General features: G+C 45.9%; 1 protein-coding gene across 1 annotated transcript in view; it reads right to left on the bottom strand.

Annotated features, from left to right (window-relative positions):
• Nucleotides 1–22,854, bottom strand: part of kansl1a (KAT8 regulatory NSL complex subunit 1a) — a 28,021-nt gene extending 5,167 nt beyond the window's left edge. The window contains 8 exon segments of the mRNA XM_049015476.1: nucleotides 120–285; nucleotides 683–773; nucleotides 889–1,001; nucleotides 2,183–2,293; nucleotides 2,629–2,770; nucleotides 20,686–21,872; nucleotides 21,875–21,948; nucleotides 21,951–22,854. Of these exon segments, the coding sequence (XP_048871433.1) occupies nucleotides 120–285; nucleotides 683–773; nucleotides 889–1,001; nucleotides 2,183–2,293; nucleotides 2,629–2,770; nucleotides 20,686–21,872; nucleotides 21,875–21,948; nucleotides 21,951–22,032 (1,966 nt within the window). The 5' untranslated portion in view covers nucleotides 22,033–22,854.
• Between the last annotated feature and the right edge of the window lie 125 nt (nucleotides 22,855–22,979).

Raw genomic sequence — 22,979 nt, forward strand, 5'->3', positions numbered from 1 at the left:
AACTCATGTCACAGGATTTTCAACAGTACCTCCATTTCTGGTTAAACATAATTGTACCCCTTACACCTGCTATACGTCTGATTAAGACAAAAGCTATCATTACCCTCTCTGACACTTACCATCATTGAAGGACAAGATGGGGTGGATGCAGGGGTCGAACTGTGACAGTCGCTCCAGCAGGGGGCGGTCAAACTGAAATTCAGCACTGGGGGTGGGCCGGCCACCACACATCACACATGTGGAGTTGACGTCACAGGGGCTGCGAGACGTGGGACCTCTCTGGACCTGTAGGTAGAGGCGCATGATGATCTTTCAAAGAAACACATGGACAGGTGGAAGATATGACATATAGATGACAGGTAACACTGAGTCACTAATGGTCAAAAGTTCAATGGCAAACATTCACTGCTCCTACTGCTCTGGACAGAACCTTAAGACGACAGGACCTGAGAACCATGCCATTCAGGAAATGATTTATCAATATTTTTTTTTTCAACAATCTCTGTGTAGAAAGCTGAAGCTCAAACTGGTGAAGCCAGTGTTACAAAGGGCTCAGGTGGACAGAGCACGCACACAGCTTCAGCCTGCCAGTGTCAGGGTCATAAGCCACTGGACTGCCACCATGATCCAGGCTCCCAAAAATGCACGTGACCAAAAAAGGGGGCGTGTGTGTTTAGCTCACCTTGCGGTGGAGGTTGGTCATTGCGCTGGGACGGACAAGCCTTCGCTTCTTCCAGCTGAGCAAAGGCCGTGTGCGGGCAGCAACGCAGGTGCTGCAGGGCGAGCAGAGCGGTCAGAGAATGGAGACACACTCTTCTCTCACACACAAAGGCCCTCTGTCTCCTCCCACCCCCCCGAAAGCCACATGGCAGAGCACCCCACTACTACCTGTTGATGACGCCGTTGACCTGCCTGCCAGAATCATAGCCTTTCCACAGGCTGGATTCAGCCGAGGGACCTTGGGCCGGCGCCACGCCTTCACTGCCCTCCGACCTCCGATCCTGCAAAGACAGACGAGTGTCAGACAGGCCGGTCCTAGCCCCAGGCTACCCTCACAGTCTCAGCAGAACCTACTAAAGGTGTACTACTTTGGACTTGATTCACCCCTGCCTGATAAGGAGGATAGAAAATAGGCTGTTACCACATGGTGTAATGAAAACAAAGGCCACTGCTGTTTTTGCTTTGCTCCTCTCAGTCGCTGGCCCACCCCCTCCGGGAATGAAGCGTTTGATCTCGTCCCAGGCCTCTTGGGATGGGCCAGGTCCCACTCCAAGGGCTTATCAGAAGCTTTCCCAAGGTAGGGGACCATCAGGGGAGGGGTGGGCCCCTGTGAGAACACTTCTAAAGGAATCTGACAGCCCCATCTTCAAACCTTAAAGTACTGCAAACCATATTTTTGTCAGTTATCTATAAAGCAAAACAATTACATGCAAGTTGGACAAACTCTCTCCCTGAATCCTCAGTAAAACCTCCCATGTGATTTGGCTGCCGGCAAACGGTAAACTACCATGAATGAAGTGAGTTAAAAGGCCATTCCAACTTCCAGATAAAAGCACAGGTGCTGGCTGTTGATGCAGTCATGCTTAAATTGACATGCTAACTACTATTATTTCATTTACCCTTTTTTCCATTTACCCTTCCTTAAATCAGATAAATCATTTTAAATCAGTTGGAAATTGGAAAATGCACAGTTCACACATTGAGACCGCTAACCATTCCCTAAATTCAAAAGAGAGGAGTCACACTGCGATGAAGTAAGAAAGGGCAGTATTCAGAAAGACTGATTTCTGAGAATCTCACTGGGGGCAGCTAATTGTGGTCATACATACACTGAAACAGACACACGGTAACAGACCAGGCTGCAAATTAATTCTATCCGTTTTAATGTCTCCTCCTCAGCTCTACTATGATTCCAAGTGATAATGGGTCATATAACACCTACTCTGGACCTCCAGCAGAGACCTGGTTGAGGTCGTCATCTGTGCTGCTTCAAATTAAGACCGTATACCTGAGTTATTCTGGGCCTCTGAAAGCTGACAACGCACAGTAAAGACCAGTCCTCATGGTCTCGCTCCCAAGTGACATGCAACAAACACTATGGTTCAGACAACAGGGCTGTGTACTGACAGTTATGACCACCTCCGCCAGTATACGGAAAACTGCAGACAGCTGTAAGACTTACCAGTATGACCTGGCAGTCCACGGCGTCCACCCGTTCAAACTGCCCCTTCAGCTCTGCACCATCCTCCAGGGACATCTCGTGAGGGGTGGGATCTCCAAGCTCCACCAATCCCTGTGTGGGTAAAAGGTGACAGCCTGACGCGCGGATCGGATGCAGCGGAGGCCTTTGTTGTATGCCCAAAGGAGACTCTTTTGTGGAAGTGCTCGCGGGCGAGGTGCGGTAACACGCTGTCAGAAGCGTTTCAGCTATAAGTAAACGGATCCGGCATGATCTGCGCTCCTATTTCACCCTACAGCCTCGTCACGCCAAAGTGAACTCAGCTGAAAAGGTGCTGCACAAAAGCTGCCAGACCAGAATTTTGACATCGCCTCCAAAGCGCCACGGTTTGACAAACAAAGGGCTGCCGGCGCCACCTCCATGCCCCCAATGCCGTCTCCAGCCCCCACCTTGTTGGCTCGGATGTGGCGGTAGATGTCCGTCTGCTGCCGGATGCGGTACTCCAGGTCAGAGATCTGAGCCTGAAGCCAGTTCCAGTGGCTGATGATGGAGGCCCTCTCTGTGGCGTAGCGGCCCTCTGCTCTCCTCCATCTACAGAGACATAAGCATGGGATTGTTCAGCTATTAGTGAGGGCTGCACACACATGCACAAACAATCAGGTACACGCTTCCTATTCCAGACCCGTGCCCCCTCCCATTCCCCCACCCCCCAGCACCCCTTGCCGGGAAATGCGCTTAACCATGAGCTGATGTTCAGCCCTGCTGGTGCACGGGTATCTGTGTTCTTCCCGCGCTGCTGCCAGCAAATTCCATTTGTGGCACATGGTTGGACGACAGCCCGCCGTAAGCAGCCAGTATGAGGAAAAGAAAAAAATCATCACAAAGTCACTGCTTAGGCAAAGAAGCAGTCTGGTGCTGCAGACGAAAACTGCATCGCAACCAGACAGGAGACAGCCCAGTGAAACGTCTGAATTCCATTATCCAGTGGCATCTTGTACAACGACGGAACACAGCTACAGCTGGGAATGATGAAAGTACACTGTCCCAAGACAAAGCCAGACAAAGGGTGAGTCGTGACTCTGATGGCAAACTGCTGTGTTTCTCTCAGGTGTGGAAAGCCCTCAGAACTCCAGGGTCTAAACCAGCTCGTAATGATCCAAGTCAGCAGAACCATTTGCAGAAAGGAAGGTGCAGCGAATCAGCCTCTCCGTGGGAAAAATCAGATGAATTAAATGCAGGGCATCCGGTTTTCGAAGCGGCGTTTTCCCTCACTCTCCGCTTCGAAGCATGCAGTAATCTCATTACCTCTGCACTAAGCAAGCCAGCAATTAGAAGCGAGTGCTGATGTACTCCCTGCAATATTCGAAGTGTATAAGGCCAGAATCAGCAGCATCCAACATGTTATTTATAATGGAGTTAACATAACAAAAGGGAATGAGTTGTTCCAGGTTGTGTGTGTGTGTGGAGGGGGGGGGGGGATTCAATTACTTCATGATAAATAACCTTATCCAGCGACTGGGAAAACCCACACCCTGTCTGATGCAGTAAGAATGCAAGCAAGAGCACTGTGACCTGCAATGCCTGGACAACGAGCCTCCTATGGCAGCACAAGGAAAGCAGGCAGACAGGCAGACACAGGAAAAAGGTAATAATCAGACAGACAAATGGTACACTGGACTACCTCAAATGAACACTGTTCATTACCAGTGTCCTGACCTAGACCTTAATCATTAAGAGAAATTCTAATATTCCCCCTCAAGTGTTTAAATAACATTGATGGCTCTGAACCAGACACAGGAAAAACATCCAGGGCTTTTCATAAGCGATGTTTTGGATCAAGCTGCTAAGCAACCTCATGCGGACACTGACAGAAGGCATTTATGCAAGGTCTCAGTCAGCCGAAGAAAATATAGGCAGGATCCACTTCTTACGCAGCCCTTAAATCAATCTTTGACCAAAGCCTGGATTGAGGAGACCCCCTCTGATTATGCACTGCGTACAATACAGCATTTTTCCCTTTCGCAATGGAGCGGTGCCCCCAGGGGGCGCTCTCACACCTAACTACACGAACAGCAGCATGCATGTGTTTGAGCTGGCACAGGTGGCCAGACTACAGTTCTGTCCCGACTTAGCATTTTGAACCCGACTCCACGCAGGTCACAGGACAACGGCACTCATCCACATTAATTAAAAATGTCCACCGAGATGGAAGACACTAAGACGAGCAAAGACACCCGCCATTTCACCGACGGGGAGGGAGGGGGGATGAGACTGGGCAGACGCCGCATTACCTCAGCCAGCCACACGAACCAAAGGTGGGGGTGGGGGAAGCAGCTGTACTACAAAGAGACGCACATGCAGAGCGTTACACACGAAGGCTGTGTACTACATGGCAAGCGAGCCCCCCCTCTCTGATCCACAGGAGCAGGACGAGGGCAGCAAGTCTGCAAACAGAATGGACAAAAGCACAGGGCAGCTGTGCAGAGCCCAGTTTGAAGAGATGCAGATCTTCTACTAAAAGAAAACCTATTAAAAGGTACTTCAGGGTAGCATTATTAAAAAGACTGAAAAAAGGCTTCTAGCGCTGGAGAAACAGGGACAGTTCACAGAAATGGCGTGTGAACCACAAAGTGTGCTCTGTTTGAAGCTCGCTGTATGATGTGGTGACAAAGCAACTGATCCTTAAATCTCCAATGCTCTAAACGGAAGCATGTGTTACCCGCTGCCCATAGATAGGCTGCATGCCCCCCCCCCCTCCAAGTGCCCTCAGAGAGAGCTTCAGTGCATGTTTGCGCTCTGTTTTGGAATATGTGGGTGAGGATGCCACACTCGTCACATGACGAGGCCAGGGTGCAGCCGATCACAGATCCACTATCAGCATGTTAAAGGCTTCGGCGTGGCATGGCGGTGGGCAACATGCTGAAAAAAAATACGCACGAAAATACCTTGAGCCTCAAGTGCTAGAAAAAACAAAGGAATTGACAATTAAAGAGAACTTGTGACAGCGCCAACTTAAAATCATTTCTTAATTCATCAACTTTTAAAGAGTCAAACATTCATACAAAAGGCCCCCGTAAGAAGGCGATAGCTAGTATCTGTAGGTGGGAAACATCGCTCAGAAAAACGGCCGGGCGAAGCAAAGAGGCTTTTCTGCTGCGAGGATGCGGGTCTCTCCGCCCAGGAACGAGGCTGCCTCTTCTCCGCCTCCAAAAGGGAGGATTCCGAGAGAACAAAGGCTTTAATGTGATGAAAATAAACAGCCCGCCCCTGCATCACATGACACAGCCACGGCACGGTGTGTGTGTGTGTGTGTGTGTGTGTGTGTGTGTGGGGGGGGGGGGGTCAAAGTAGAGTGTGATGGAGAAGACAGAGCACAGGTTGAGACGCTGCCTATTTCTGAAGGGGAATTGTGAGGAGACTTAAAACCAAATAAACCCAACCAAGAATCACACCTGGCAACCTACCCATAGACCATTACCAACACATACTCCCAGCTACAAAAAAAACAGCCACCTGTGGTCCTAAGGGAAATGGCTAAGCAGATGGACATGGGATTCCATGGCCACACGGGCATCCCCCCACGCTCCCACCCTACACCGAGCACCAGTGCTCCTAGTTCTTCGTCAGCACATTCTCCCCGGCTCCTCCCGCCACTATCCATGCAGGCACAGCATGCGGAGATGAGGTCCGCTTCGAGGTTCCATTGGAGCGTGGCATACACAGCCAGAATCCAGACGGGCCTCAAGCTGACGTGCTCCGTTTCCTAGCAAACAGGCAGGAGTGGCCAAAGACACTCATTCACCCCAAGGCCCCGAGACCAGATGGGCGGCTGCCACCAGAGCATTTCACATGCTTCTCAGCTGCCTGAGACTGTACGTGAATGGTCCAGGAGGATGAGCTTGTACAGACAAATGTCATTTTCCCTTGCTGAGAGTCCCTGTGAGGAAGCAGACTTTGCTTCTTATTATCGACTTCACACATTTTACACATGAAAGACCTGAAGTGTTTCAACATATGTTAAATTCATATAAAACCTCTGCAGGGACAGAACAGGCAGGCAACTAAAAGCCAAAACAAATGCTGGAAAACCAAACTGTTGCAGCATGACATCACTACTTTAAAAGGCAGTGCTTCATTCTAGTCACACTTCACTTTGATGATTCTTTTCATAATATGCAAATTAGGGTCTACTGGAGACTGAATAGCTACCAGACTATGCAATCTTCCTACAATTCAGGACAGAGGTAGAGGAACACAGATCCCTCCTCTCAACCTCCTGCTGACACAGGTTGCTGGGAAATCGTGGGGCGAAATGGGTATATTCCCCCAGAGACTCACAGGGGTGGCCAGGTCATGCAGAGTCTAGTGAGCCAAACGAACACAGGTAGGGGCAAATGCCACAGGAGGCTATGCATGATTTCCCAGTGTGGGGGCACAAAATGGGATGCATCAAACCAGCAGGTGAAGTCACACTTTTGAGCTCACTCATCACATCGATTGGGGGAACAAAGAACCTGAGAAGCAGTGCTGCCGGTATCATCAAAAAGGGAAAAGTCTCACATCATAAATCTCAACGTAAAATCCTGCAGGGAATGAGAATAAAAGCACAATAAAATAGTGCAAATGATGGAAGGCAGGGTTCATGGCATAGAGAGCAAGCAAAGAGGCGCCCGTTGCTCATGGTCTGAAAGAGGGGCACTGAGATCTATCCCAAAGATCCTGAACAATTGCATTCCGAATCAGCAGGTTTAATTATTAGCAATAAACGGATGAATAAGATTGTTTATGCAGGAATATGCCACCTTACAGTAAATGAAAAAAGACAGTGGAACTGAAATGGGCTTGAGAGACCTTAGCATGGTGAGCCACATGACATGAACATTTTTTTAAGTGAGACGTTGAAAACAGGGTAAAGATAAACCACCAATGTTAATCTTCAGCTGTCATTCTACACCCCAGTTGAATGGACTGCAGGCACTGGCAGCTTCATGGGGAGCCCAGTTCACCTGGACATTCAGGTGTGAACATCTGGTTAATAGAGAGGGGAAAAAGGACTCAAATTCAGACACTGCAGCCCTAAAGCAAGAAAGGGAAGGAAAGGATGCCTGTAAGCCTGGCCCCCAACTGCACCCCTTCCAAGCTGGCCTCAGAATACACACAGGAGTGTGTCCCCCTCAGCAGCCAGGGCGATGCGGTCGGCGCACCACAGCCCTCAGCGATGCCAGCACCTGGCGCCCAACCTTTTCAGGGACCACAGCCATGACGGTCTCCCCAATGACAGAGGAGAGAGACAGCAGAGAGGGGAGACACCTTAATGACAGTCCATCTAATTCTATAACCTGAGCCCCCTCCTCATACCAAAATGGTAAACTGCTAATTACTCTTGCCAGTTAAAAGAAGTAATAATTCTTTAGAATTTAATGGGACTTAAGGTGCAGTGAAACTAGCTCAAAAGATCCGTTACAGCAGATCAGTTCCAATACAGCTGCAGCGACGTGCAAATCAGATTCCTCACCTCTGGTAGCAGAGCTATTTTAAGAAACTATTTCACACATGTTCATCTTAATTGACCTATGATCCGCAAATTCACGTAGCTCAACCAATCGGGTACGGTGAGGGCGGGGTTGACCTTTCAGCTTCACTGAAAGCTTTACTTTTAGCTGTTTGTCAGAGTATAAATTTGTAAATGGGCGAAAAGCTGTACTAGTGACAGAGCATTCAAATGGGTCTCGAAGGTAAAAAGCATATTATATTGCATTTTATAACATGGACAGTTAGCTAGATAGATAGCTAGAAGGCCAATATTACAATATGCGTTTATTCCACTGTGTTCAGCCAATTTCCCCAATACTGACTAATGAGATACAAGAAAATATTAGATTTCTTACTGAACTCTAAATGGGTGGCGTCCCTTTAAATACTAACAGTTGCTCTAATCATATGAACAGTGATTACGTGTTTTGAATATTTTACACGGCAATAACTAAAAACAGACAAGTAAGCAGTAACTGGAGGTACACTGATCCCTATTTTTTTCCATATTACTCGCATTGTCTTGTACAATTGCATGCACTTTGTTTGGTGGGATTTGCCACTAAGCGCTATTCCCACCTCAAAAACTTTGTTTTTACAAAGACTGCGAATTACTGTGTTACCAGTTGTTTCAAGCGTGAAATACTTCCAGCTTACAGACATATTTGTTACTTTGTTTTGCAAGCATGCATGCCACATTTGCCATTGTCCCATCTAGCGCTCTTACACTCCTCCTACTGCAAAGGGTATGCAAATGACGTCACAGCCAGCAGAAGTCACTGCGCTCACACCCACTGAGTGGCAAATAAGACAGTGGCAGCATTAGTGTTCAGCTTGAACGCCATGAACACACATCCAATGGGGAAGAGCTGAATTGCAATTGATTGACCAAATCGATTTAACAAGAAATAGGACACAGGCTTTTAACAGACTACCAAAAAATAATCATTGGCTGTGTATCGGTCACATATGGATGATACACGATCCGTCTAATTAGGTACGGACTGTCGCCGATAGCGATCCCGAATATCAGATCGGTGCACCCCTACCATTAACTAAGAAGAGACGAATCACACTAGCAGGATCCATGATCCCAGCCACTGTCAGCAGGCTACACCTCTTAGCCACTAAGATCACATAAAATCAGAAAAAACCAGGACAGCCAAAGATGTCATTTCCTGGGAAAGAAGCAGCCATGGAGGATCTGAAGGCACAGCCAAAGTATCATGCAACAGCAGGACACAGACCGGCCAGGACGCCCTTAGAGAAAATGGACTTCTCTAGCAAATTATGATGCTGGTGACCAAATTGATATGGGACACGCACTTGTAATCAAAAGATTGCTGGTTCGAATTCCCAACCAACAAAAGTACCACTGAAGTACCCTGAATAAGGTACCACCCCCAAGTACTACTCCCCAGGCGCTGAATTAGCTGCCCCCTGCTTTGTCATGATGCAATATATGGGTTAAATCCAGAAGAGACATTTCATCGTTGTGCACTGTGTGCTAAGGTGTGTCCAAAATTACAATTAATCCGTTTCCCCTTGTGTATATATAGATTGGTTGCTTCCAAACTGAATCTAAGACAGCTTGAATCAGGCCCACTTTCATTAGTACCTTGATCAGCAACTGCGTAATTTAAAAAGAGCGAACTTCAATGGAGGCGCTATTGTGATGTTCACCTGGTCTAGTCTACCTTAAATTAAGCCAGCAAGGTTATTATAAAAACATTGATGTGTGTCTTGAATTTAACTAGGATTAATTAAAATGTTTGAAAAGCTAAACGAATTCAAATTCACTTTAAAGGGGGACGGAAATTAGATACTTTCGGTGTTCTCACCATACAGGTGTTCATCAGCCAACACAAACTGGATTTAATATGAAACACTGAAACATGATCTCAGCCATCTGCTAAGCAACTCATTTTAACCCAGTCATAACCGTGGGATTCACATAAATCTGCCTATTTAAAAAGGGGACTATCAGAACAGAAACCAAAACACCGATATTGAAACAATTGTCTTCAGGCATCACAAGTCAAGTTGACAAGGTGCTAGAGGCCAGGCAATGAAGACAATCACTGAGCACTGTGTTCAGCCTGCACTTGGCACTGACTCAACTCACAGCAAGGTATGATCCATTATTTATCACAGACTGAAGCTGGTGTGAGCTAGCTTCAACAGCAGTGGTGGCCTGCTCTAGTCCTCAAAGCCTTTAACGCCCTCCTGCATAAAATTCAAATGGTACTCAAAATTTTTTGTCTCAAAGCAGCTTTATTTTTCACACACACATAAAAGATCTAGGTGGTCATGGGTGACCTCACAGTGAAACACCAAATCCTTTTTACTTCACCATTAAATCAACAATAACATACACATCTCTTTAGTGTGTACACTGGAAAGCAACTGACTGGAAATGTGGTCAAAGTGCCTAAAATGAAACTAAACTGACTGGATAAGACTTTTTTTTTTAACCATGCCACAGTGGTCCGAGAAAACTCATGGGGGGGAAAAAATATTCTGGTTTTGAGAGGAGCTTTTATGTGAGCATGCAGACAGTACAGCTCAGATGTCAGTGGCACCTGTAATCATCACCTGGAGAGAGATTTATGTGGAGTAAATCAATCCTGTTTGAAAAAAGCAGCAGGTCACAGCCCCATTGGCAGGATGAAGTCGAAGGACCTGCAGACCAGATGATTTATACACATGTGCAGGTGACTGGGACAGTGGCATAGCCACAGAACCCTCGAAGGGCTGCGTCTCAATCAGCAGATGTAATGGTCAGCCAGAACACTAATGTTAACCTGCAACGTTCCATGATCCTTCCCCTGGCCGAGTGAGGTTAACCAAGAACAAAGGGGCCTTTCGGAAATAAATGGCAAAAAAAAGGAGAAAGGAAATTAAGCTGCATCTTTCTCCCTATTAAAGGCTGTCTAACTATGACCCAGAAGAGGACAATATGGCTTCTGGCCGTGTGATGGGCCCAGACGAGCGGCTGGCCTCACGTCCCGCCTCTTCAGAGCACATGAGGTCTGGGGAGAGGCGGCAGACGCAGCGGGAGCTGCCAGGCACAGATGCTGCCAGGGGGGCTAACAAAGATCTCCTGTGCAGACACAGAGCTCCTAGGGGCAACTACGGGGGGGGGGGGGGGGGGGGGGTCTACACTGCCTAACCCCACCACAGATGAGGCAAATGCTTTGACATGCATAGTGAATAAACTTTTTATATGTATATAGTCACATAAACAGCTGGCATATGAAGAACTGCGTACAGAACTTGAAAGCATGTTTCAATTCCTGTTTAATTAGAACAGGTTCCAATTGACAAGGTGCTTGCATCGAAGATGTGCTTTTCACTTTAGTGCTCCACCACATTCAGAAAAAGGCAGCGGCCATCGCCCACCCTTAACTCTGCGGCGGCTCCCTTCACTCATGGATAAGCCAGGTTCATTCAGAGCAAATGGAGGAAAGGCAGTACAGGAAAACAATGATGAGTGACGTTGCCAAGGCCAAATCCAGGCCACTTTCCAGTTGCAACGTTGCCCTCCTACTGCGTTTACAAGCCCTATTATCACCGCTGGGCCTGTAGTGATGCAGTACCATGACGTACAGCTCACGGCCACAGGAAACACCCTCCCCCCCACCACCATCACCGTACACACCCCCACAATGAGCTGCTTCCTGAATCTGTCTGGAGAGGGAGTGTTTGTGTGGCACTAAGGCCTGCTACAACCTTCAGCACAGTTAACCATCAGCTATACTTATTCAGATTCAGATGATAGTGACATGTTATTCAAGAGCATCTAATTAAAGTCATTGAATCAAAAGCCATTAAGATGAAGCAAAAAGAATGCACTGCATTTACTAAACGGAAAACTCACTGCTTAAAATTTTAAACTTGAAACCATACTGCCATGGCCTACATCAGGAACTTCTGACAAGATTAAAACTGGACTAAACTTTTAGGTGTGTTAAACTGAAAGACAATGCAATGATTCTTTGGGGCTTTGGAAAGCACAGGCTGCAGCAAGATGCAATTGTTCAAAAAAATTAATGAAAAAAAATGGGCAAGACTGCACAGAAGACATTCTCAGAACCTGTAACCCAAACGAATGTGGATGCAAATTTTATTTTGCCTGCCACCAAAAGAATAACCGAGATCTTCTCACCAATAACAAGAGTTGAGAACCCAACGTGAGACAGAAGGGCCTATTTTAATCCCTTACATTAACACACAGACGGAAGTGTGACCTCCTGCTTCTATTCCTAAGCTGATATATAGGCATAGGTGACACCCCCCGCTGTTCTGAACAAAATAAATGACAGAGCATCTCGCTGAGACAGAAGAACTCAACAGTCTCTGCCGAGAGACCCATAACACCACAGCAGTGTCTGCAGAGAGGCTAAAACATGCTGCCAACAAGGTGAACTAGTCAGAAAGACCAGAGCAACGGCTGACCTATGCTCAATTACAAATAATGAACAAACATTTTCCACAGTTTTCATTTTTACAGGAAATGATTACGAGCATCTTTCATGGACCAGCAGCAATCAACACAGGGGTGACTTATCTTCAGCTACAGGTTAGCATAGACACGGGGCTTTTTAAAGCAGCATATCACCTCAGGGTACAACACCAGTCCGGTTACAAGGTGCGTGCTGCTAACTCATCAGAAAAGCATAGACATCCACTATTCCCAGCAGTGACAGTCTCCTGGATGTTATATGCAATGGTGACTCACCTTTAACCCCTGCTGCACATACCCCTGCTCTTGCAAAACAAAATATTTGGGAATATGACGGACCTGCGAGGCTGAATGACAACATGCTCTCCAGGAAGCCTCTTTTCTAGTATCTGAAGGACCACCATTTTTACCTCTGCATCCCCCAGAAGTCAGCAAGCACAGCAGACCTCCCCTGGGACCCTGAAGGATCAACAAAGTGAGAGCTCTACAAAAGGCAAGCTGTGGTTTTGGTGGTTTCTGGAACAGTACAGTTTAAGTAATTCACCTTCAAGCACTCAGCACTGCTGAGCTAGCACAACAAGTGCGACCAGACTACAAGTTTATAAGTACCTGCAGCTTCACTGCTGATATTGACCAATCTGAAAGTGGGAGAGGAGTGTCCATCTGTAGATATGGGGGATTTAACACTAGAACCGCTGTTTCCCACACCAATGAATGTCAAACCCGTTTAACCACTGTGCAATGTTTTAAAAGAACTGCATGAAGTTTTTTATGTTTTATACACATCAACCCAGGCGGAAAAAATGAAAATGTACATTTTATTTGAAATTTACAAAATAATGCAACAATTTCGTTTGCATTGTTTCTTGAACCGACATAAAATGAGAAAACTTTACTAATATCACTTTATATATCTTTTCGAAATAAGACCCATTTGCCCATACCCAATTGCAGTGACTAAAGTGATGATAAAGTAAGGCTTTTATTTTATTACCAATTAGAGACTAAGATTAATTTCACAAGATTAATCTACCAAAACCAATAGTTAAATCGATGAGCACAAATACACGACACGCATGACTGTTTAATGGGATTTATGTTTTTTTGGGCTGACAGCAACTCCACCGCTGTGTGAATTACTGATTGTACCATTGCCATCTTAAAATCGGTGAGCGGCACGCTGATGCAATGGTGCATTAGCTAAAACAAAAGGTATGATACACCAAAGAACGTCGCTGTTGGTGGTTAAAGGAGGTTGGAAAAAAGCATGTTCTACTGTTAAACAAAAACTTGAGCTGGAATCGTTTCAAGAGCTGGAGGGACTTAACTGGAAAGACCAAGTCAACGAAAATGAGAATGCAAAGGGAAAGAGATGGCAGCATAAATTCACATGGACAACCTGCTCTTCTGGCAAAAGAGTACAGAATGCTGTAGCACTAAGGGGCAAAAACGACAGCCATGCAGGACGTGGCTGAAGCATGCTAAATGCGACAGCGAGGCACATATTTGCCTGCGTGCACACACACACACCGAGCATGCAACCTCGCACCCAAGGGTTTTGCTCGCAGATTGCGCAGGGGTGTGGATGCACAGGCTCTCATCAGATGGACCAACTGTAATTCAAGGTCACTGTCGCAGGTTTCCACCCACCGTGCCTGTCCTCAGCATGGCTCCATCACTGCTTAAATTTAGCTACAGTTAAAATGAAACCGCAAACGTTAAAAAACCCCTGATTGATGTAACACGAGTGTGATCTTTTCAGCTTTATATAAGGGAGGTGGAAGCTTGTACATTGCACCCCCCTTCTTGTCAGTGGTGGGGAAAAATGTCCCGCCTCCCAAAATTCTCTGAAGTTTACCACATAAAACAGCAACACATAAAAAGAGGCAGTTCTCAGAGAGGCATAAAAATTTCATAAAACCTGTTTTTGGAAAAAGCTCTGCTGTTGGAGAAACAAACCACAGCACACCTTGCTGAAGTAAACTGTTAGGGTAAACATGAACCAAAAATAAATATTCAATTCCAGGGAACTCAGGCAAAGAAAGGGAATAGAATTAGGGCTCAATACCATCAATGTATTTAGTTTATACATCACACTTTCACTCCTGTGACCCTGACCAAGATAATCAGAAGATGGATGGTTCACTTTTCAAAGCATTTCCATAACACCTTAATGATTTCAGTCTGAATGAAAACAACAAACAAAAAGATGAACAAAACAGATGAAAGAAGCCTGTTTCATTTTAAGGGTATTAAATGCAAAGTACAAACATGTACAGGAAACTGAGTACGAAACACAGGAAATGAAAACCACCAGAGTTTTAAAGAAGCTTTAAGCCTGAACCCTAACCAAGGATTTGGAAGAAAGCAACGACTTGAAAGGAGCTGTATAATGCTCGTAATGCCCCAAACCATTTATAGATTCAGGAAAACAGCAAAGGCAGCTCACATGTTCACTCACAGTAAGTCCAGTCATGTTGAACATACAAGAAGAATTCAATCTGAAATTATCTCGGGAGCACTGTGATCACAGTATACAGATATAACAATGTCAGGTTTACACAAAATAAATCTAAACAGCATAAACCAAGCCGACAGGAATTCAACCATTCAATTTGGTCTGATATAAAAATGTAACTGCACACACCATAGTCTGTAAGAGAGTACCACTTGGTTGTAGCACTGCTTTTGGCCCTGTAACCCCTTATTTTTTACGGAACGGTTAACCCAAAGCACATATTCATACAACTTGAATGTGGTTAAGTGGAAGAATGTTTCTTCTGTCAGAATTTCTCCTAAGAAATAATGCACTTTACACAGTACTTTCAATACTGAGAAAAGAAATAGCTAAGTGGGAAAGGCCAGATCTTCTCCATTCCACTGAAGCACAATATCACTCTTATCCATGCATGATGATGTGTTTTGGCGTCCAAGTAAGGGCCTGAAATTAATTTTCCAAAGCATTTTGTCGCTCTCCTCCAATTTAAGGCATTCTCTGAAGTATATACGTTGCTGTGGTTCATTCTCTTTCTCCTTCTCTCTTACTGGTCATCTCTCTGAGCTGCATCAGTGTCTTTAGTCTCTCTCTTGGGGGCTCCCTCTCCTCATCTCCAATTTCTATTCTTTCCCTGTACGCAGTTTCCTCTGCTTCATCCCTTTCCACTTAATAACCATGGTCCACGTTTACATGCCTTCAAGTGCACATCATAGAAATCTGTATGTATGCTAGCAAGATGTGTTACAGCAGCATATCCCAACACAAACCATCACAACACAATCTGTACCAGCTGCCCAATTTGTACCTCACAAGTCGAGCAACCTTAAGCCACATGGTGTTTCTTGGCACTGCCTGATCTGTTCATCCTTTCATTTTCTACATAGTCTACATTTACAGCAAACTACACTGGTTGCTTTATTGTTCAGCAAGAACTGGCACTGATTCCACTGAAAGAGAAAAAAAACGAGGGGGGGGGGGGATGTACTCACCCAAACTCTTAAACCCAGAAAGGCAAACCACATCTCTCTTTACAAGCACAAATCATTGCAGTTACACCCACTGAACACTTTGCATGCAAATCCATTCCAGCCAATGAGGAAATATGCAACTTTTGTTTTCACAATAAGCAACCAATCATGTTTGGCTATTTGAAAGTTTACACCATTTGCAGGAAAACTGTTTTAGGAAGCTGCTGGGTTAATTATTTTATTAGTAGTTAGGTTTTTTGGCACTTAGGCTAATATTTAAACAAAATGGACCAGTTATTTTAGGTTTATTGTAATGAGGCTGGTCTCTGGTTTGTGGTCCCTCTGGCAAAAACAAAGACATTCCTACAGACCTCATCTAGAAAAAAACTGATTTCAACAAAAGAGGATTTGCTGTGGGGACGTGTCACTTCATGAATTGTGTGTGCAAATGGCTTACAAGGTAAATTTTTTTAGACATTAATTATAAAGCGTAATTACTCAAATTGTTACACAAAAGTGTTAGTAGTACAGCACCACTGAAGCGTAGGTTAGGTCTTAAAATATTTAATCTGATCTTACAAAGATTTTACAAAGTTTTTAATCTTTATATTAATTGGTCAACAAAAATGCAATCCTGAACACTACCCTATAAACACATGCCAACACGAACTGAACTGAAGCATGGAGAGCCCAGGCAGAACACAGCTATCTAGGGATACTCTGAATCAATTGCAGGAAACAAAACAGCTCTCTACAGAGCACTGAAAAGCAGGACATTAGTTTACAAACAGATGCATGAAGCCAGATTGGCTGCCCCTGCACACACGGCAGCAGAAATGCAAACATCATCTTAAATGATAGGCTTAGACGTCCATTTCACCGTCCATTTCCACTCATTAAGGAGTTCAGTGTGACACAGACACAATAGCTCGTTCTCATATCAGGGATGCAGAGTAATTTCAGTGGGTGAAGGGTCCAAGGACATGGAGAGGGAGGTTGTAAACTGGGTACATGCAACTGCTGCTAATGATTAGCCCAACTGAGCCGATTTGAGTACAGAGTCAGGGAGACAGAGCAGCTTTATTTTTACAAAGCACCATACATGTGATTTTCATGGACATTCAAACTGTCCATCTGGCTGAAAAACATCAGACTTGCTATCTCAGGTTAGATACTTGCTGTGGAGGATGAGAATTAAGCAAAATGTGCAGCCACGGTGGGGGTTGGGGGGGGGGAATAAAAAAAAATTCACACAATTAGAGTACCTCATCAAAGCAGCCTGCGTGTATTTTAAACTAGCCGAATGTGTCACACTACAGAAGTACAACAAAAGGAGGATTACGGCAACTTTTCATAGAAAGAGACACCCATAAAATAAAAACGAGAGACAAATGTCAAGATTCACTGAAGTTGTAGTCATGAACCGGATAACTGAAATACATACATAAAAAATCTGGCTAACTTGGAAAGTAACATTCAAAAGACCGCATGCCAGTTTCCTCAACTAGATCTACTCTACATTACCATTTTTAAATCAAATAACCTGCTAATAAACAAGTTTTGCTTTTGCTTAGACAACATGAAAACTGAAAACCTTTTCTTCTCGCAACACCTGGCTGTTTCTATCTTGTCCCTCAAGTAAAGAGCCGTCTTCCGGTGTACTGTTGGAGCTAAATGTTGCTCGGCAGACGATAAACAGGAAATTCAGGCCTGCACATTTTCGCATGTGACGCTGAAGGGTGAAAGGGGAAGAGAAAGGAGGGCAGAAGAGAGGAACGATGCAAGGCCACACCTCCTCTCCCACATGGCTGTTTTCGCCCTTCAAACTACTCTGCTGGCTGAGGGTATGCTGAGATGCCTGACATTAGCAACAAGGAGAGGTTTTGAGCTCCATTCCAAACATGTTGTGACATCACTCTGATATCTCTCTAGCATCATTTAAGAGACATGCATACTGAAGATATATTCACGATAATGGATAATGGGCTGCGTGTGACTCAGCGGGCTAAGTTTCTGTGTCAGTGATCAGAAGGTCGGTGAATCGAGTCCAGCCTCAGCATGTCTGTGGGCCCTTGAGCAAGACCCTTAACCCCCAGCTCTCAGGATGCCGCTATTGGTGGCTGCCCTTCGTGGCCAGCTCCCTCTCATCTACAGAGAGAAAGTGAGGGCTGTAAAAATAAATAAATAAATAAATAAAATACCCATGGGGATCAATAAAAAGTATCAATTATTATTAACTCACCGAATTACCTCAACATGTAGGTGAACTAATGACAAGAGCAAACCACTGATCTTTAGTGTGTGGCACATTTAAAGTCCAGTCGATCAACCCAAGTCATCGGGTTAGGGGTGCAGACCCCCTACGATTCAGAAGACCCCCAAAACTGGGGGAGGGGGGGGTTTACATCCATTAGACTTTTGCCCAAATTAACAACTGCCAGAGAGACCTTTTTCAACACACAAAACAAGAACAGCCCTCCTGACAGTAAGCCAGAAAAAAGCACAAGTCAGGATGCTTTTTAAGCCAATTCGAAATCACTCAGGACTGCAGCCATTCACTTAGCACCTGTAGTAAGCCCAGCACCTGGACAAGAACTCCAAATCCAATCCCTTACAGGGACGGCCGCCGACATGCAACTGTACTGCCGGCGTCCTGCCGCACTTGTGTCACAATGTGTTAGTAAGCCTATTATTTTCGGTGCTGCGCTACCATGTGACACAGCATCTCGCTGAGCCTGGATTATCCTGCAACATGGCCGCCCTTTACTTTGCCAGTTCTCACACAGACACGGCTGCTTTTAGCTTCCCCAATGAAGGCAATAGCAACTGCCTGCCCATTATACCCCTTCATAAGACACGATCTGTCAGTCGGTCATGCACACGCACGCACACACACAGGGTCTCTTCCAGAACTTTAATGGCCTCATGCTTCTAACCCTCCTTTCAGACATACACATAAGAGCAGGCACTTACGGTCAAAAGTTTCGGTGCCACTTTACAATAAGGCTACCCTTATAAAGGGATTATGAACGGGTTTATTAATTAGGTTGTAACACTTTGTAAATAATTAGACAATTACTAACAAGTTATACCACAGTTTTCTTCTTATTAATGAGTTACTACCATTTATAAGTGGCAAAGGCTAGCCTTACTGTAAAGTGGTACCAAAATTTCTTACTAAATACAGCAAGTACAGGGGGCAGCATGGAAAGCAGCAAAAGCAGGTAGGCCATCCCTTGGGATTCAAAGACTATTAACCCTCTGGGGTCTAGGGATACGGAACACGTTTTCACGGACTGGGGCATGATCACACATTTCTTTAAATATCATAAGCTTAATTCATGGCAAATAAATTATTTCTTATACATTTATATCTGATCAAAGTCTTTGCTACATGAAGATGACTAAATGGTATAGTTGCAACATTCAGTTGGATAAATAAATAAGAGAAACCTAACTCATGTCACTATTTCTGGCCTCCTTCCATTGAATATGTAGGAGCTCTCATGTGTATGCATGAGCCATTCACACCTGGCCACTTCCCTCCCCCCCTTTTATGGCGCTGATGGGAATGTATCGGGATCACGTTTCACCGTTGCGTTGTTGATCAAATTACCATGCGAATGCGATTTGAATACGCGGTAATGCGGCTATTTAGAATGCGAATAGTGATCTTCAAGGGGAGGGCGGCACTACACACCCCCAATGCAGGTAAAACAAAGTAAGGTGATATGGTTTATACTTTTTTGCAGATCTAACCTAATTTTAAAAACTTTAATAATTCCGACAACGGACGTCTTGAAATGAGGACAGATTATGGATTTAGGCAGCATTTTTTTCATGAATCTACATAAAGATTTCAGCGAGATGAATACACTGAAATATACGCGAAAAATACGCTGCATCGCTGACGATGCACTCGACCCCAGAGGGGTAAGAGCCTGGTGAAACACTGGCCAAATACTGCCAATATGCATCCTTCAGGCAATTTGTCACACGCTACAGCCCTAAAGACAGCTGTGTGCACAGAGGCCCATTTCTTGTTAGGTCAAAACAACATACTCCAGCTACAAGCTGGAATTAAACACACCATCAAAATAAAACCTTGTTAAAACACATGGGTGCAATGGCTGTTATTTTAACACCCTCTGTTTCAGATGGAGGAGAAAACCTGTCTTGCTAACTTAAACGAGCCATTAACTTACCTATGCCATCAATAATTAATACAGGTCAGCCAGAAGCCTATTGATCTTTAGTGTGTTCTTGTCTTGTGGTCTCATCCACAGGTGGCCAATCAAGCAAGCAAAGCTGCATGGGCACTACCAGACAAACCAAGTGCTGGTGCAGTTTGTGCACAGAATAGCATGGGAGTCCCACATGATGTACATGGTATGCAGTTCCTCCAGTCGTGTATAAACACAGGAGTGGGCAGACTAAATAAGACCGTACATTTTTCCACAGGAATAGGACTATGACTTTCCACCGATTTGGAAAATTAAATATTGCTGGACCTGGTCAGGCAAAGTAAGGATTGAAACCAATAGCAAACAGGAACAGATTTTTAGTCCCTCCAAATCTGTTTAAAAGGCATAACTGGCCCATCCAGGCTGCTTTTTTCCCTCCATCACAAAAGCAACATGAACTCAAGTGCAACACTAGAGACAGAGTTCATTGCTGTGGTGGCTGAAAGCAACATCTCCTGCAGACCCTGTCTTCAGTTCCAGCCAGCCTATAAATAAGCCTTAAGCTCAGAAAAGGCAATTTCTACTTCAACTACAAAGTGACTGTTATAACTAAAACAGTCCCGTAAGTGTATTTACCATGAGGCAATCAATACAGAACCAGCTTAATTCAATAAAAAAAAATCCTATTATGTAGGTGTGTGTACATGTTGAGCAAAAGCATCATCAGCACTATAAATTATTTAAGTTAATCTTCAGCATCACAAAGCCAATTAACTGTCTGCAGAGGCTGACTTCAGGTCCCTGACTTCCATAGTCACGTCATGAGCGCCCCGCCCCGCCCCACCGGTCATGTGACTCACATGGAGATATGGCACTGGTTGATGTCTGCCTTAGTCAGCTCATCCTCCTCCACGTCGGTCTCGCCTCCTGAACTGCTCTCAGTTACGTCCGAGTCGAAGGCGCTCTCAGCGGAGCGCAGGTTAGCCACGCCACTCAAAGAGAGGCGATCCAGCTCCAGGGGCACCGTGCCCTCCCGGAGAAACCGGCCCAGGCCATCACCCGTGCCTGCCTCGGCGGCCGCCCGCCACAGCGCCGCCTCCGTCTTGCGCGTGAGAATGGCTGGGCTACGTCGGCGCAGAGCATCCAGGCTGGGCATCTTGCCAAGAGCTGTGTGCAGGAGACCACTCAGCTGCTGCTGAATGTGTCGCTCCACCTGCTTTGCCTGCACCACCTGCAGCCGCTTCCGCAGGCGACGCAGCCGGCCCTCGATCTCGCCCTGGCGACTCTGGGTCTGCAGAGTACGTTCCCGGATGTCCAGCTGCGCCTGTGGCGCTGCGGGCGAGGGGCATGCCGCCCCCTCACCCTCCCTCACAGGTGCCGTCAAGGGGCTGCCGACTACTTCTGGCTTAACATCAAGGCACTCGTGTACTGCGGAGACCACAGCGGAGGCAGCGGGGCCAGCCGGCTGCTCTGAGCTACTGGCCACGTTACACGAAAGGCCAGCTGGCTGCGGCCGCTGCTCTGTACCCCCTTTGTGGAGAGTCCGGCTAGCAAGGCCTTCCTGGACAGAGAGCGGCTCGGCCTCCCGTGGAGGGGAATCCCTCCCGGCCTCCGGCTGGCCTCCATTGAGCGAGGGTGCGGAGTCTCTGTCAACGCTGGTCCGCGCCTGCTTCCTAGCCAGGCCATTGACGGGGGTTTGCGAGGGGGGAGGAGCCGTGGGCTGGCCACTGTTGCTCATGAGGCTCTTGAGCTGCTCTCCGCAGAGCTCCAGAGTCTGGTGCTTCCGGGGCAGGAAGTCCCCACTAAAATAGGAGCCAGGCAAGATACCTTGTGTCTTCAGGACAGACTGCTTTATGAGGACGCCTTGTAGCTTAAGGGACTCCTTAGTGGAGGGGACAGAAGTCACATCAGAGCACAGGTAAGAGGCCACCAGAGGCTGCAGCTTCGCCAAGGGGGTCGGGGGGCCCTCGACGGGCTGCTGCTCTTCCTTCTTGTTGTTGCTGCTGCCCCGGAAGTCCAGGGAGCACTCTTCGCTGGGGGGGGAGCGGTTGCCTTGCGTTTCACGTTGCCGGAGATCAGAATGTTGCTGGCGTTGCTGTTGTTTTCCACGCTTCCCGGAGAGAGGTGGAGGATGGAGGAGCCAGTTTGAAGCGGATGTGGTGAGCTTCGGCTGGCGCGTCGGTAAGAGCGGGCGCCATCGCAGCCATGCAGCGCAGAGAGATGGGTGCGGCGAGCTCTCCCAGTGCCGAGGCTCGCCCAACACCACCCACCTACTGCCTCGTTGGGGACAGCCTGTCGGGAGAGGGAGACACCATTAGGCAGAATCAATGAGTGACAGGTGCACCACAGTACGGAGTGCTGTGACTTCTAATGAAGGTTTAAAGTTTGAGACACAAAGGCTGACAATGAGACTAAATAAAGAGCCCCATTTCCAATATGTACCAAGTATGATTTTCACTGTAGATAAATTGTGCCATTGTAAAGGTTGTCATTAAGGTGACAGGGATAATACAAAAACTAACTATACAATCAAATCAAAAATAAGATACAAACAAAACTCTGTTGACATTCCACTCACAGCCAGAAGCTCACAGTAACACAGGCAACAAACAAATATATTTAAACTTTGCAAAACGAATTCATCCCAGAGGAAGACACATTAATGACAAATGACTGCTGTTGCATTTTACTGCCGAGAAGACAACCCATACAATACAGATTGTAATGTGACAATGCGAGGACCTGAGTGCTAAGGGCTCATTAGTCACAATGCCTAGGGCAGTTTGGGGAGGGGTATTTGGTTTGGTGTAGTTTTTATTGAAACCGCTCTGAGCAAACTTTCGCATCGTAGCACCACTCTCACAAAGACACAAGTATTTAAGCGTGTCAGGCTGCCATATTTGACTGCAGGTACTGGACTTGGTAAATGTGCTGCAGCTGTAAGGATTCTCCTGCCAGGCAAAGTGACATTCATTTACAATTAAGGAAAAAATAAAACACTGTAACCCTGTCAAAGAGAACATCTGAGGTAAACCTGAAGGCAGATGGTTGCAACGAAAAGTTTAAACTTTTTTTTTTTAATATATATATATATATATATATATATATATATATATATATATATATATATATTATATATATATATATATATATA

The sequence above is a fragment of the Brienomyrus brachyistius genome, chromosome 5 (genome assembly GCF_023856365.1).
Source record: "Brienomyrus brachyistius isolate T26 chromosome 5, BBRACH_0.4, whole genome shotgun sequence".
Classification (NCBI taxonomy): domain Eukaryota; kingdom Metazoa; phylum Chordata; class Actinopteri; order Osteoglossiformes; family Mormyridae; genus Brienomyrus; species Brienomyrus brachyistius.